Source organism: Schistosoma haematobium, chromosome 2 (assembly GCF_000699445.3).
Source record: "Schistosoma haematobium chromosome 2, whole genome shotgun sequence".
Lineage (NCBI taxonomy): Eukaryota > Metazoa > Platyhelminthes > Trematoda > Strigeidida > Schistosomatidae > Schistosoma > Schistosoma haematobium.
The window spans coordinates 26,533,208-26,549,517 of record NC_067197.1 but is presented as its reverse complement, the minus strand read 5'-3'; the positions used below and the strand labels follow the sequence as shown (position 1 = coordinate 26,549,517).

The following is a 16,310-nucleotide window of genomic DNA, read 5'->3' as shown; positions in this document are numbered from 1 at the left end:
CATGCCATTTCAAAACTAAATCACGTAAATCAATCAGAGGAATATATTTTGGACGAAATAGATAACAGTAATGACAGTGATAATAATCATTATCATTAAATTATAATTTAAACTCTTTTGCCCAAGCAAAAGAACAACAAATTAATCTCTATAACAATTTGTGAAATTACATTTACCTTGACACGCCCATTTAATTGGATATTATCATTACGATCAGCAGAAACTGATGGTTTAATAGGTGGGACATTTGTATTTGATGATACATTTTTTAATAATTTCCAGGATTGTTTCGTACTGTTATTATCTGATTGTACGGTTGATGACGATGCTATTACTGCTGATAAATCAGGTGTACTTCGCGTGAAATTCCCAAGTTGATCTGATATATGCAACAGCTTTATTTTACCATACTGATTTTTAACTGATTGTTTTGAAAAATCATTAGTATTATTTATTGGATTGATTACTGATGAATTAATATTATTATTGCTATTATTATCATCAGTAGTAGTAGTAGAAGCGAGGGCACTTTCCTGATTATTTGTATTAATTTCTTGTTTAGTCTCATTTGATGGGGAATATTTTGATCGACTGATATAATCCGGTGACGAATGATGCAATAAAGTTAAATCACTAAGAAATACACCGAGATACGGTATGACACCACTTAAATAAGATGACTGATTTGGCTGAAAATGTAAGGATTAAAAATAAACAAACAAATAAAAAGTAATTTGACGTTAATGTTAGTGCGCAAATATGCCAAGGTAGAAGTTATGGTCAGAAATTAGTCATGTAAGTTAAGCATTTGCTTAGTGGTTAAAACAGGTAACTTTAAATTATCGTTGTTACAGTCTTCAACAAATCTTATGCCCATTCGATTTAGGAAAGTGGGTATTATCACTACAGCTTCCTTGAAAAAATATAACACATTACGGAGTACCTGTATAGGTAACTGGTAATGAGTTGTAAATTTTGAGAGGAAAATCCCAATAAACAATGCAAAGTTTAAGGTACATGGATAAAAAAATATACCAGTTTTTTGCAGATGGATAGCTATAATTTGTCTTTAAAAGCCAGAAATGAACGCAACACCACAAATTTCAGACGCGACATAGCTAAAGAAATTATATTCAGGACGTGCGTTTTTTCCTACTTAGAATTCAGATGAAGGCACCTGCAACCGAATGTAGGCATAGAAACCAAGACTCATACCTAATACCATTCATTACAAAAACTAGTGCGTTATCCATTGGAATACAGAGTCCCGAGAGCCAATAGCATACTGAAAAGGTACGATATTTACAACAGCAGAATAACAAACCATTACCAATAGTATGAATCATAATTTTTAAATTACGTGGTATGTCAGACACGGTAAATAAAAAAACGTCTCCAACTATAAGAGGAAAACCGTTCAATACATCTTGATTTCCAATGATATCAATCTGTGATTGGATATTTATTCAGAAATGATATAAACATTCGACATGATATATTTACACGAGGTACATGAATTGATCACTCACTAAAGTTGAATGCATAGTCCTCCTGCTATATTCTGCATCAGAATCTTCAAATTGTGAGATATCACCAGGTCTGCTTATGTCTCCCTAAAAAGCAGAAGCAAAAAATGAGCAAAGTATAACGAATCTAAAATACTTAAATTAAATAGTCGTAATTAATACATTAGAGATAGTAATAAAAGCATATGATAGAAACAAGATATAAAATAGAAGCATACCAAGACTTTAAAGTAGAAGATATGCAGTAAATACTACGTTTACTTCGGTTTGGTAACAGATACATCCATTCTGTACTGATTAGGAAACGTCAATAGACTATGCCCTCAATCCTAGAGGAAATAATACTGCCAAAGAGATTTAGACCTGCGTCATCCAATGAAACAATTAAGGACGTCATTTGTGAGTTTTATAGGTTATGAATGATCTGTCATTTTGGCATTACGATTGGATACTAACCGATGTTTTACTGCTTACTCCCTAGTTCTGAGTGAATCCAATTAATCAAATTTTCTGTATGAGCAATAAACTAAATGGCTCGAAATCATTGTGTACTTTTTTGGATGTTAGATAGCAAGCGAGTAGTGTTTGCAACCTCGAAACAACTGTTACTCAGCTCATTTTTCCTTACTGAGTTAAATTTTGAGTATGATTATCTAATTTTAATTTCTGTCTGAACACTTTATTTTCCACTTTTTCCAGAATCATTAATTATATTGTATGAATCGCCGACCAACTTTGATTGTATTGGTGTAATTTTATTGGAACGTTGTGCTCTTTTACGTAGAATAATTTAAAAGGAGCTCATTTGTAACTGATCAACTGATGAATAGAGACCAAGGTCATGCTTATTTAGTCCTTTAGTGCTAATCAAATTATATCAATCAAGTCCCAATATAACCAGTAGTTTAATTGACTCGACATCGCGTGTGTTAAATGTCAGGTGTTTAAAGGTGGCCGGCAAGAAACCCTAGACTTAGGTTTTTTGTTAGTTGGCGTTCGTAAGGTATAGCTGTATTCTTTAAGGAACTGTTTCTCCCTGATGGATTCAAATCTGCACCACCTAGCTTCACGATCCGAAACGCTACTATTAAGGTATACTGGCTGCAACTGATCTGTAGAACTAAGATATTTACAATTGATTAACTAGTAAATAGTGACCAATTTGAGTCTATTGTAACTTAAGGATTTCTGCTGAAGTTGATAAAAAGTAAGAAAAGGAAATGAGTTCGTTAATTTTATACATTAACAAGCTTATTGTTAGTGGTTTGTTAGAAATTTATGAAATACTTGAAAATTATATTGACTGAAACCATTTCATTATGTAATTTAAACGAGAAAGTCGGTAGGTGCGTATCAAAAGTAGATCATATTAAATAAACCAAAAGAAAAGATAAGACGCAATATAAAAGATATGATAGTTTGGGAGAATCGAAAAGGACAATAAGTCAACAAATTATGGAGTTCAGTAAATGAATAAATCATGGATCTGTTCAGAATCTCTTAGTGGTTGATATATATAAGATACTGGTCAATTTTAATCTATTCGTCAAATTTTTACTGGTATTTTTTATGTAAACTTACCTGTACTCAAATAATCTATTCATAATACCAGAACATCACGAAACTTCTGATAGCCAACACGGTGTACTACGAAGTCAGATTACTTATTTCAGCGGAAACACTGCAAACTTGTCGATAAATCCTATTGCTATTAAAGACTAGAAACAATATGACATCAGATACTAGTCGGTGGTGATAACATGGTTAGAAATTCGGTCAGAAAACGAATAACTTAATTGTAACATCTTTAACTAACCCACCATGTATTGTGTTTCAAATTTTCCCGAGCACATTAGTCTCTTCAATTTTGAAGAGTACAAACCCTGCAGAGAACATAGATCCAGGGCTTTGTGTCAGTGGGCTCTAAGCATTAACTGTGAACAATAAGGATTCAAAGCAGTAATTTTTATTGAACATATGTAGAAAAACACAGGTTATATCCTAATGATTACAATTTTACCATATTTAGACCAAACAACCAATTGAATATCATGGAAAGTCCTATTACAATACAATCATTCAACTCTGCCTAACAATAGCTTTTAAATAAATGAAAAAAAAAAACAATACCGATTAAAAAGGGAAACACAAACAGATGGCTTAAAAGTACATTTGAAATTTCAAGAAACATAAACATAGAGGAAAAACATACTGAAATAAATAATGATGGCTTTACTAAAAACTATTGACTGAAGTGATTATTATCACATGTTTGTTTGACAAAACAGAAAAAATGTATTAATAGATGTTTATTTTTATTTATCAACAAACAAATATATCTGTTGTATTCATTGTTTTTGGAAGGTCATATACAGAGTGACTTTCGGATAGGACTGTAAGAAGATTCAAATAAAAATTCACTTTAAACTGAATGTGGTAGTTGCTACGTTTGAAGAGATTGAGATATCACTTAAAACAGGCGAACGAAACGAAGGTTAGTAGCACAACAACAGGACAAGTTAAACTATTTCATTGCATCCCAGCCCTGCTAACTAGAGGGAGAAGACCAAATTCAGCCGAGGAAAATGTATATTCTACAGGTAGCCCGGAAGCACGAACGAACAAGCACACAACACATGCGTATATATATATAGTACAAAAATTTCATTGGAAAACGTCACAAAATAGAGTACTAAGAGAGGAAATGAACCACTAACATTTTAGGTCCTCCTAAGCGGAAAATACAAACTGAAGGTAAAAGTGGGCGCTTTTGGAGTGAAAAAGAGGAATTCAAGACTTCAAAATAAAATTACAAAAATGAGACGTTTGTCAAGTGATTTTTGGGGATCTAGTATCCCCAAGAGTAGTGTTGATTTCTAATCATATATGTACCATTTGGTTGCATATGATTTTATAAACGATACATATAAGTGAACAATATTGTTTTCAAATTGATTGTTGTCAGGCTTTACTCTAATATACATGAATATTTATAAGGGTATATGAAAACATTAAAACACCTGTCTTCTTAATATCAATTTGTACTTTATACCTAATATGTGTAGCTATGCAATCTTATAAATTGTCATGATTGATATAATAATCTCATATACTGGAAGCTTAAACTTTACAAACTAAATTTATGTACTATGATAATAAAACTGTTTCTCATAAAAATCTGTCTACGCAAAGCCAGCATCAATATTTTGTCTGCATTACAACAATCGTCAATATTGTACACTTCACCTTTTATAGTTGAACACATCTTATGAAATTATCAAATGTAGTTCAATTTGGTAATATGCCACGTTAGTTTTCATTACACCAGGACTAATTCTGCCTATGGACGTAACAATTCATTGAAGGTATTCAGAAAAATGGACTTTATTACTACCTTTAAAAAGTCATCACCAAGAATGTATTCAGGCAAACCTTTATGAATAACATGTAAGTAAATAGAACGTAAATAAATGAAACGCATGAACCATACATCTAAATCCTGACCTTTAAATGCTAAAGTTTGATTTGAATAATTTGTATATTATATATATATCAAACTATTCATGGGGGAACTTTAAGATATTTCTTCAGTTAAAATGTAAATATATCATCATTTACTTCAATACTGATGTATAGTACAAACCACTCACATAACGCACTTCTGGCTGTTTAAAACTAGCAAATAATTACTCAAAATATTATAATCTTGAGCGAATGCATCTGATGGCATACAATATAGTTACGCAATAAACGACTGTTGAAAATATTCCAGAAAAATCATATTCTTGAGTTCGGAAATGTAAATTCTTATTGTTAATGTGCAACTTTGCATTTTGTTTCCCAAGATTATTTACATACGAAAAATACAAAAGGCTAACACAGCAACGTTTATCTTCTTACGGTCAGTTCAATATCTTTTACAAAATACTAGTATTTTTTTTATTCGAAAATTCGTTAACAACACTTTAAGCGTCGTAAACCTGTATATGTTTGGTACCAATTACGTTTGTTGAATTAGTGTTCTGCCTCTAACATATTAACTGTGAGGAGATTATCAAAAAATGATTCTACAAAACTTACACATAATGGATTTAGATTGTTGAGTTTTAAGTACCAATACATTTTGTTCGCACACTGTATCAGAATACAAAAAAGGAACACAGTGAATAAATAAGTTTTTTTGTCCTAAAAATTAGATAATTTATTCAAATACGTAGATAGATTTACACAAGCATATATAGTGAGAAGTGAGTCAGGAGAAACGGAATATTTATGCAGTTGGAAGTAATTTATTTGAGTAAAAGTGGATTTCTTATAGTCTTATTGATCATTATTGAATCAAATAAAACTTGACGATTTCTTTCAAAACCCAATATCAGTTGATTGGCGGAAAAAAATTAGAGTATATTACGTATATGTTCAAAACTATCTTCTCAAAAAAATTGAGAACTTTAAATCACGAAATCAGACAACCAAAATGTGAATTATAAGATCAAAGTGCAACAAATAATACTTCCAAGTATTTCTAAGTCATGACACAATAATGCTCCTTTGACCAACCAAATATAATGAAACGATAATGATAGGTACATATCTAGATATGAATTGAACAATATTTGCTTACTAGTGACTATGTTCAGGAGTAAATTTCCGGAGTCGTGACCAGTACAGCTAATCCATGTGTGGTGTGAGGTAACTACTTATTGAAGACAATGAAAGATGGTCGCACAATGTCATGGATTGATTAAAGTTAGACATTAGTAGGATGTCGGCCCAGTGGTTAAGCGTTCGCACGCAAGATCGAAGGTTCTGGGTATGAGTTATGAGCGTGAGATGGTGGATACATACTGTTTAATACTGGGGAAATATTTTCATTTTTACTGACTTCCATATACCCAATTTGAAGGGTGTAGACATTGATATTATTACTACTTGTAGTAACATCAGTTAACAGAACACAAGTAAGACTATAGGTGAATTCATACACGTATACCGTTTACTGTTTATCTTTTTGAGTTAGATCATTTTGATTTTCTATATAGTGAAACGTGCAGAAGACAATAATTGCTGACACTGATGTTTGCATTGTGCTTCTTAACAAATGAGAATTGAGAAGGATCAATAAAGTTTATATGCGCTAGTATTTTTTTGATTATCAAAAGAAATGTTTTACGTCCTTACTTGTAAGTACACAAATAAGCGTCTACTGTGAATAAATGGTATGACAGATATTAATTACGGAGGGAATTCAACTAAAACAGTTAGGAAATCTCTCATATGTAGATCTGTATTCCTATTTTTAAAAGTAAAAAAACAAGAGAACTTAAACAGTATAAACGATTTAAAACCTTATGCGTAGAGTTTCATCTATTTCTATAATCGAAATTGATATACAGAACCAAGATCAACATTCTAATGGCGTTTTACAAAACTTGTTTAATCAATCAATGAAATAAGCAACTACTCAAGTGTTTAGGTAACTTTAAATTCTGTTACAGTCCAAATTTTTATTTAATATAGAATACAATTACTAATCATTTAAGGTTTGTAGAACCATTCTAGTTGATTTTCAAGCAATATCCACCTTAGTAATAAAAAGATATATGGTTTTCAGTTTGTTTGTATGAGAAATTACAATAACAACAACAACGGTAATAATAATAATATTCTTAATCATCCAAATAGTTACAATAATAAAGCCTACCTTATCTAACCGTTTTCTCAATTGTTCTTGATTATTATCAAAGCTTACTACAGAAGCCAAATATTTAAACTTCATAAAATGTTCATGATAATGACTGAATTCAGGTTTACATAAAAGGGAAAAAATAGGTAGAAAAAATATGCAAGAGGTTGTAGTATACATATAAGTTGATTATCCTAGATCAACAGGTTCCAAACAATATTTATGTATGGTGGGACCACTAATAGAGTAACTTTGAGCATAAATTATACAACTGATGAGACTGAATCTGAATAAAGAAATGGGACTCAGGAAAACTTACTTACTTACTTACGCCTGTTACTCCTCGTGAAGGACAGTATGCCGCTCACCAGCATTCGCCATACAACCCTGTCCTGGGCAATCCTTTCCAGCTCCTTCCAGTTGTTATTCATCCTTTCCATATCTGCTTCTATTTCCCGACGTAATGTGTTCTTTGGCCTTCCTCTTTTCCGCCTTCCTTCAGGATTCCAAGTTGGGGCTTGTCTCGTGATGCAGTTTGGTGATTTGCGTAGTGTATGTCCTATCCATTTCCATCGTCTTTTCCTAATTTCCTCTTCAGCAGGAAGCTGGTTTGTTCTCTCCCACAAAAAATGTTGCTGATGGTATCCGGTCAATCGATGTTGAGTATCTTGCGTAGACAGCTATTTACAAATAATTGCACCTTCTTGATGATGGTTGTTGTAGTTCTCCAAGTTTCAGCTCCGTACAGTAGAACTGTCTTGACATTCGTATTGAAGATTCTCACTTTGATATTGATTGACAGTTGTTTTGAGTTCCATATGTTCTTCAATTGTAGGAATGCGACCCTTGCTTTGCCAATCCTCGCCTTTACGTCTGCATCTGAACCTCCATGTCTATCGACGATGCTTCCCAGATATGTGAAGGATTCTACATCTTCCAGAGTTTCGCCATCAAGGGTGATTGGATTGCTGTTCTCCGCTTTGAATTTGAGGACCTTTGTTTTCCCCTTGTGTATGCTGAGGCCTACTGATGCAGAGACTGCTGCTACACTGGCTGTCTTTATCTGCATCTGTTCGTGTGTATGAAATAGGAGAGCTAGGTCATCTGCGAAGTCCAAATCGTCTAACTGGTTCTGAGTTGTCCATTGTATTCCGTGTTTTCCTTCAGATGTCGAGGTCTTCATAATCCAGTCGACCACCAGAAGAAAAAGGAAGGGAGAGAGTAAACAGCCTCGTCTGACTTCGGTCCCTACTTGGAATGCATCTGTCAGCTGTCCTCCATACATGACCTTGCACTGTAGTCCGTCATATGAGTTCCGGATAATATTGAAAATCTTTTCAGGAACTCCATAGTGTCGAAGAAGTTTCCATAACGTCCTCCTATCTACACTGTCAAATGCCTTTTCATAATCAATGAAGTTGATGCACAGTGACGAGTTCCACTCAATTGATTGTTCAACGATGATCCGTAGTGTCGCAATTTTGTCTGTGCACGACCGATCCTTACGGAATCCAGCTTGTTGATCTCGAAGTTGGGCGTCTACTGCATCTTTCATCCGGTTCAGCAAAACTCTGTTAAAGACTTTTCCTGGTACTGACAGTAGTGTGGTTCCTCTGTAGTTTTCACATTTGCTCAAGTCTCCTTTCTTTGGAATCTTGATGACGTGTCCTTCTTTCCAGTCCATCGGCATTTGTTCCTCCTCCCAAATCTTTTTGAATAGAAGGTGAAGCATGTTTGTAGCTACTTCGATGTCTGACTTCAGTGCTTCAACTGGCATATTGTCGGGTCCTGCTGCTTTCCCGCTCTTGATTTGTCTGATGGCTATTCTCAGTTCTTCCGTCGTTGGTGGATTGACATCTATAGGAAGATCTGTGTGTTTTGCTTCGATGTTCGGTGGATTCATTAGAGCCGGTCTATTCAGGAGTTCCTCGAAGTACTCTACTCATCTGTATTCACTAAAAGTTGGTTTTGGGTTGTGCCCTCTAGGTCCGCTTCGTGAAATGGTAAGAGTTTTGGAATAGGAACTTAAGGCTAACTCATATATATATATATATATATATATATATATATATATATATATATATATATATAGCAGCTAAATGACTGTGAATTTCTGAAAGATTTTTTGATTCGATTTCGAACCTTAGTTTTACAAGGGCTAGTCAAAATACCAGAGTAGCACAAATGAAGTAGGAGCTTGAATGTGAAACCCATTGGTTGAAAATCGAAAACTTTGACATTGGATTATTTTTTTCTAAAATACTTAACTACTTACTTTGTTTTTGGTAATAATTACTACTTATTTATTCTGAGCAAGTGGCTTAAATTAAGTCATGAAACGTCTACTTATTGAAATATAAAAATGTATTTATTATTAACGTTCGTAACGTTCTTATATGAATCATTTATGAGAATAAAAGTATACTAAAATATATTAATAAAGAATATTTGGAACCAGATACCGATTTTATTAATAAGTAATGCAAAGCGAAATGAAACTGTTGAAGAATCATATGAATTAGATTTATCTAGTTGTGAAAATATTAAAGTCGATGAAAAATCACATGATATTAGTATAAAACATGCTAAACCAATAAGATCAACACAGATGTGGAAAAAGTAGAATAACTCAGAGTAATTTGAAAATCTCTATCACTTTCATTAGCATATGCTTGTAAAATAAGAAAAGTATTCAAAGAGCTTTGAAATAAATTTTTCTATAGTTTATCATATACGTAATATGAAAAAGATAAGATATAAGAAGAAACTTTTTTAATATACAAATCTTTTTAACTCACTATTCCAAAACATTCCAACTATGCCATAATCGGAGTACTGGAGTGGACTGCAAAGCCATAATTATGGCTTTTAATGCTGAATAATTCCTTGTTTGTCCTAATCGCTTTAAAAAAAAGAAAAAATAGACATAATGGAAGTTATATTTTATAGGGAAGATGCAAGTCCTAGCCATCAACCTTAAAATATTCAGTATTATTACACTAGAATTCTGACAAAAGTCGTACATTCATGCAGTACAGGTCTAGAAGAACCAGTAAAACTGACGTAAAATTTGGTGTAAATCTGACATGGACTTCCAAACCACATTATCTATTAAGGTTCTGTGTTAATTTAAATACAAACAAAAGAATGTAACGATGATTAACTGAGTAATTCAGCTAGATAGTGATAATTGTTCACATTACCCATTATGATGATGGGTAATGTGAGTCAAATTTGAGTCGAAACTCAGATTACAATGTAGTTGGATAAGTGTTTTAACAACTAAAATACACATATAGGGTTTGTAAATGCACTTCGCAGCACGACAAAACTCTACTTCAATCATTATTTAGGGAATCTAGAAACAGACATTGAATTTATCTTTAGTAAAACAAATGATTAAGTTCTAGCTCTGAAAAGTGGTCTATAGATTAAAGGAACAATTAAAAATTTATGAAGTGGATAATTAATCCTAGTTTAAGCCAGTGTTAATATCCAACTGCTAAACTGAACGGTAACATGCAAACAAGTATATTTGATTGATAACTCTGCTAGTAAGTATCATTTAATAATTTTGTTTCAAAAAGACGTCCGTATAACATGGTGTAAAAACCCTAGTTAACAGATATTTACTTATCTATCCAACAATTTACTAATTGCCACTGACTTGTTCAACAGATCTCCCATTCAATAGTTTTACTACATGTAGGTGGAGCTCCCAATATGTCTATAATCAGTCACCGCCAATTTAGCTTATTTTAAATGTAATATAGGCATATAGTACAATAAGACCGATAATATATTGAACAATGTATGTTAAAGTAACAACAAGTGAATAAAGCATACCGGAGATAAATGATTTTCACATAAGCTAAAATGGTGATTTATCTCGGAAATAACTTGAGTCACTTTTATTGAGGAAATCACAAAACATCATATTTTTGTTATAAGCAAGAGTTAAGTGAAAAGAAACATTTTGTTTATGAGAACTGTTAGATGAGTTGTTGAATTCCCGAGCTATTACCAGGAACTCAAGTACATGTAAAACATGCGTCTAATAATACTTATAAGAAAACTAAACTATACTACTTAAAGTTAGAAACATGACCAACATGATCTGAAGTTAGAGAAAAACATAGGGTATCAAATAATAATGCTGTTAGAAATCATCAAATAATCACCGCCTAGTGCGCTGACTAACAATTACACTGGTCAAACTATACTTTCCAAGAGCTCTCATACTAAATTTTAATTTGTAGAACTCTAAGAAGTTAAAATGAATCAGGCTTACAAACTTCAACCGTAATAAAGGTACAATCACCTCAAGAACTCCATTAATGTCAAGTAGTAATAAATAAGACAGATTTACGTTGCAACCAATATAGTTGAATATAGAATTAAACTTGTAACCTAAAATACAATATCTAAACAAGCACAAAATAGCTCTACAACGTGCAAATTGGTCAGTCATTATATTCTTGTTAAATATCAAATAAAAGAATAACAACAAACCCACTAACCCAATATTGCCCGAAAAGAAAGTTTAAAGTAAATACACAATTACGTTGAGAAAAAATGTATTTATAACTCACCGCACAGCGAACTTACATAAGCAATATCAATCCACGTAATTATGCATCCAGTTTTTAATTTTCCCACATCCGATGCCAAAGAATTATGATTAGGTGAATTTTTAGACCATATCGTTATTATCTGTGGACTAACTCTTGTCGTTGGACTATTATAATTACCCCGTTTATTAAAACGTCTTGAATAGATCGGTGTAGGTTCTACTAGTATTGGAAAATCCTGATCTGAGTTAAACATTGAACTTTGGACAAGATGATATAATTTATTATATTGGTCGATTGTAGCTTGCACGGATGGAGCAGGTTTGCCTCTAGCATATATCAGGCAATCATTTAACTCCATGTCGAGAAATAATCTCTAAGACAGAAAAACATATTAAAGCCAATAGGTAGTTTAAAAACAGGATTAAACGCAGATTCTAATTAAAAATTAAGTGAAAGCTAAAGGCTCTTTGTATCCATGTTTACAAGACTTAAGACTGAAATGATTAGACGACATAAACATAAAAATTATATCCTGACATTTTAAAACCGGTAAATATATAGTTCCTTGGCCATTAGTGGCTGTCGTAACTCACAAGCTTAGTGCGTAACACTTCAGTGTCTAATTACATGGATAAGTGTCTCGAGTTCAAAGGAAGAAAACAACAATGGGAATCCGACATATCCAACTAACCAGGCTTAAATGGAAAGAATTATACGTCGTAGACCCCAATACTTCGTGATGACCGAAATACACTTAGATTAAAAAAAATTGTCCCATGTGGGCCACATGGACAAAATTTATCATCAAAATTGTCCAGGTAGTGTTACTATAGGGTGAGTGTTTGCAAACAAATCGTAAAAAATGTCTATATAAAATGTATTTCTAATCAAAATCTCATATGAAATTAACCAGGTTATTCAATAAAATTTCCTACCTGATCGGCAACAGTCAGTTGTTCAGCAACTGTATCTAAATTTAAATTCCATAGATTAATTAAGGGGTTAATAGAAGGTGTAATGGTAATTATTTCTTTTAAATGCTTTTCTGATTTATGGATTGCAGAGTTGTGTAGTGAATGATGACAACTGACTAAGAAAAAGGGAAAAGTTAAAAACTCTTGGTAACGTAACTTTTCGAAATAGATAGTAATAGTAGAAAATTATATATATGTATATAATTCAATTATGCAATTTTAATTACTGTGTTACAAATATAAATTTAAACTATCGTGCAACGGTAATTTGATGAAACATCTACACATGTTATCAAGTTGTATATACATATACATTAGTAGACGTTATACAGAATTAACATTTACCTCGATTTATGGTGATTATACGCACTGACGGCAATTGTTTTTCCCGAGTTAAGTCTATTTGATATTTACAGGCTATGATTTTGAGACAATTTACAGCTTGTCGGCATAAATACTCCATATCTGCAGTAATTCGATCCCAAACTTCTGAATCAATGTTGCACAAAACGCTTCGCGTCGTATCTTGATTTTTAGAAGACACATTATTTCCACAGCACCTCATCAACTCTTTTAGAACATAATTGTGACTGTCGTGATTATAAGAGGGTTGAAAAACATCAAACCAACCGGCAAGAATCCGTATTAGCCATTTAAGATGGATAATTTTCTGTGGGGAATCAAAATCTTTTACATGAGGCTGCTGCAACCATGCACCAAGAAAATACTGAAAAGACCTATACACAGAAAACAATTTTTGAAAACAATGGGTGATAAATTGCTAACATTCTGATGAGGAATACAAACAACTTCGAGATAATCCATGTAATTTAAATATGAAGATTCAGTCAAATAAAATACTCTTATAAAGTGATAGCGATCTGAAATCACTGGAAAATAACTGATCACAAAAAAAACGCAAGTTACAGGTGAGCTAGTAAAGGATGAATTACATTAATCTGTACCGAAACCTGGCCTTATAGTGGGGTTTGTATCAGCGAACATTTAGTTAAAGGCACCAGAAAGCTGGTATGCAAGTAGTAAGTAAGCACTTGTTTTGTCATGCACCCAGTTCAATTCTATCAGTACATCAAATAATATTTTCAAATATGGATGTAATAGCGAGTTTTCCCATGGTCTTTGAAAAATATACATAAAATAGTAAAAAAATGTTTATGTTAAAGAATAAAACAAAAGCTTAACAAAGAAGAAAAACTTCTCAACATATTAGAACTTAATCCCGCACCTCAGTACGTAGAACACGAGTTGTCCTTTACTTTACTTCATCTTAAAGGAACCTTGTAGAATTAACAACAAGATATAGGATAGTGATGATGTTAAATATGTCCCAGATATCTGACAAATCCATAAATCCAAAGTACAAAATTCAGTTTTAACATATGAGGACACTTCATCAAAACAACAGGTAACATAATTTTCGATAATGTTAGTAATTCACTAATTCTTTACAATATCGGGTAAGCAAACTAATGCTTGAAAAATTAAACATTTACTGCGAAGGTAAAAATACTACCTACCAGAGATTTTGCTATTAATAGGTGAATAAGTAGGAATGGGGAAGTTTGGACGATGTTCTCTAGCGACTCAGAGGATACATATTTCGTAAATAATTTTTTGTGGTGTTTCAGTGTCATCTCAATTGCATTTTTAAACTTATTATCTATTTTATATTTTTCTTCATTCTCAAGCCACTTCTAAACAGTTATACTCCCGTTATCGAGATTTATATCGCAAACATCCCGGATTTGCATGTATTATGGTACATATTCATGGGACATCATAGTATTGTATTTTAAGTATGTAATAACGTGAGCTTTAGAGTCTGAACAACACACAGTAATGTGAGCTGCTTGTGTAGTCCTTCAGGCGTTCTGATTAGCAGGCTGAGAACGTATGGTAAATTTCGTGTGGGTAGTTGGTCCCTTATCAGTTAAGTCAGAGGATTCACATTTATTGAGTCACTACGAAAAATGAAGTAGGTAGATCCATAGTGAAAGCTAAAGGCAAGGGGATGTACAACAAAAAGAGGCAGACCATTCACAAAAGAGACTTACGAAATAATCCCAACTTTCCAAGAGGTAGGTATTAGTTTTGAATGGCATGTATCCCAAAATCTGTACGGATTATTATACAGTTTATACAAAATCATACTTGCTTTTTATTTACAACTTCCAAGACTAATTCCATATCAGCAAATATGCGATAAGTATATAAGAAGGTGTTAACGGACACAGTATCAATAACCGTCCCTTCATTCAACACGAAGAAATCAAATAATTCCACAAGAGACCCAACTCTTTTTAGCTTTTCTGAGCGTCTAGTAGGTGGAACAGCATGACTCGGTTGAATCTAATCATAAGAACATCTAAGCAATCAAAATACTTACTTTATTGATGAGCGCCATGGGGCTTTTTGGTCTACTTTAGGGGAGCAAATACCGATAAAACAACCAAACAGTAAAGTTTTTGACGGGAGGATATTCCAAAACTTAGTAAGAATCTGGAAAGGAACAGATCAAAATTACTGTTTTTGGTTAACCCATACTTACTGAAGTTTGAATACACCAACAATACTATACAATAAAGTAAGAGATTGTGCCCCAATTATTATTGGCTAAAAAGAGGTAAAAATTCATTTCGTAAAGAAGTAAATGAAGCGGATTGTGAGGGAGTATAAAGTTTAACAAGCAATCTGCTTGTATAAACAATCTACATGTATAAGAAAGTTTTATTCCTGAACGTAAAACCAAACCGAGCCTCCCAACAAAAATCCGCGGAATAAAGAGTTGCGTTAAAAAATAGAGGTCTAATGAAACCACATTTTATCCTGGATCCAAACGTTTTGAGACTAATAGATGACGATTCAAATATTGTGTTGTCAAAGCCAAACTGACAGGGATACTCAGGTGAGGAATTGGTTATAATCAGCCTTAGAGCCTGTAGAAAATCACAATGAGAAAGAGATACAAGAACATCTGCACTTTTCTTACTGAAAGATAATGATGATGCAATAGATCGGAAGAAAACTAAGTCGAAATCTAACTCGACCAACCAGAGATGACGCAAAAGCTGAACTGACGGAAAGAATCGAAAGCTATCTTCGGATGGGATACTTCTAGATAAACTGAAATATGTGAGTGTCTGTTGATACTTATCAGGAGCTGACGTTTTATACAACCCGCAGTAAATGTAGGACAATAATGGTGAGTATTTTTATATATTATACTAGTAGAACGCAAGGCGATATTTGAATTAGATACAGAAAGGTTTTCTTATTTTGCATGTTGCAATCTGTGAGTAAGTGCAATATATGTCAATATTTTAAAAACTCACAAGTGTAAACATAAATAAATCATAGGCCGACAAATCAAAGTATCAAAATATTACACATGAAAAGGGCTGGGACTAACAATAATCCTGATTTGAACTCTTCGATGCAGCAGACATGGACAGCGATAATAGGGAACAACAAACTTTTAAGTAACGCATAAACCAAAACAAACGATCAAAATATAGGTTTCAATAAGAAG

The 16,310-nt window shown here is 32.9% G+C and overlaps 1 protein-coding gene across 1 annotated transcript in view; it reads right to left on the bottom strand.

The window, feature by feature from the left end:
- Positions 1–16,282, bottom strand: part of MS3_00006591 (uncharacterized protein) — a 33,943-nt gene extending 17,661 nt beyond the window's left edge. Inside the window, exons 1-12 of the mRNA XM_051214749.1 lie at positions 16,191–16,282; positions 15,330–15,394; positions 15,168–15,280; positions 14,937–15,130; positions 14,836–14,895; positions 13,106–13,497; positions 12,722–12,876; positions 11,821–12,159; positions 10,011–10,114; positions 7,231–7,324; positions 1,530–5,660; positions 177–689 (exon numbers count right to left, since the gene is read on the bottom strand). Coding sequence (XP_051067939.1) covers positions 177–689; positions 1,530–1,544 — 528 coding nt within the window. The 5' untranslated portion in view covers positions 1,545–5,660; positions 7,231–7,324; positions 10,011–10,114; ... (6 more) ...; positions 15,330–15,394; positions 16,191–16,282. The remainder of the gene's footprint in view (positions 1–176; positions 690–1,529; positions 5,661–7,230; positions 7,325–10,010; positions 10,115–11,820; positions 12,160–12,721; positions 12,877–13,105; positions 13,498–14,835; positions 14,896–14,936; positions 15,131–15,167; positions 15,281–15,329; positions 15,395–16,190) is intronic.
- Between the last annotated feature and the right edge of the window lie 28 nt (positions 16,283–16,310).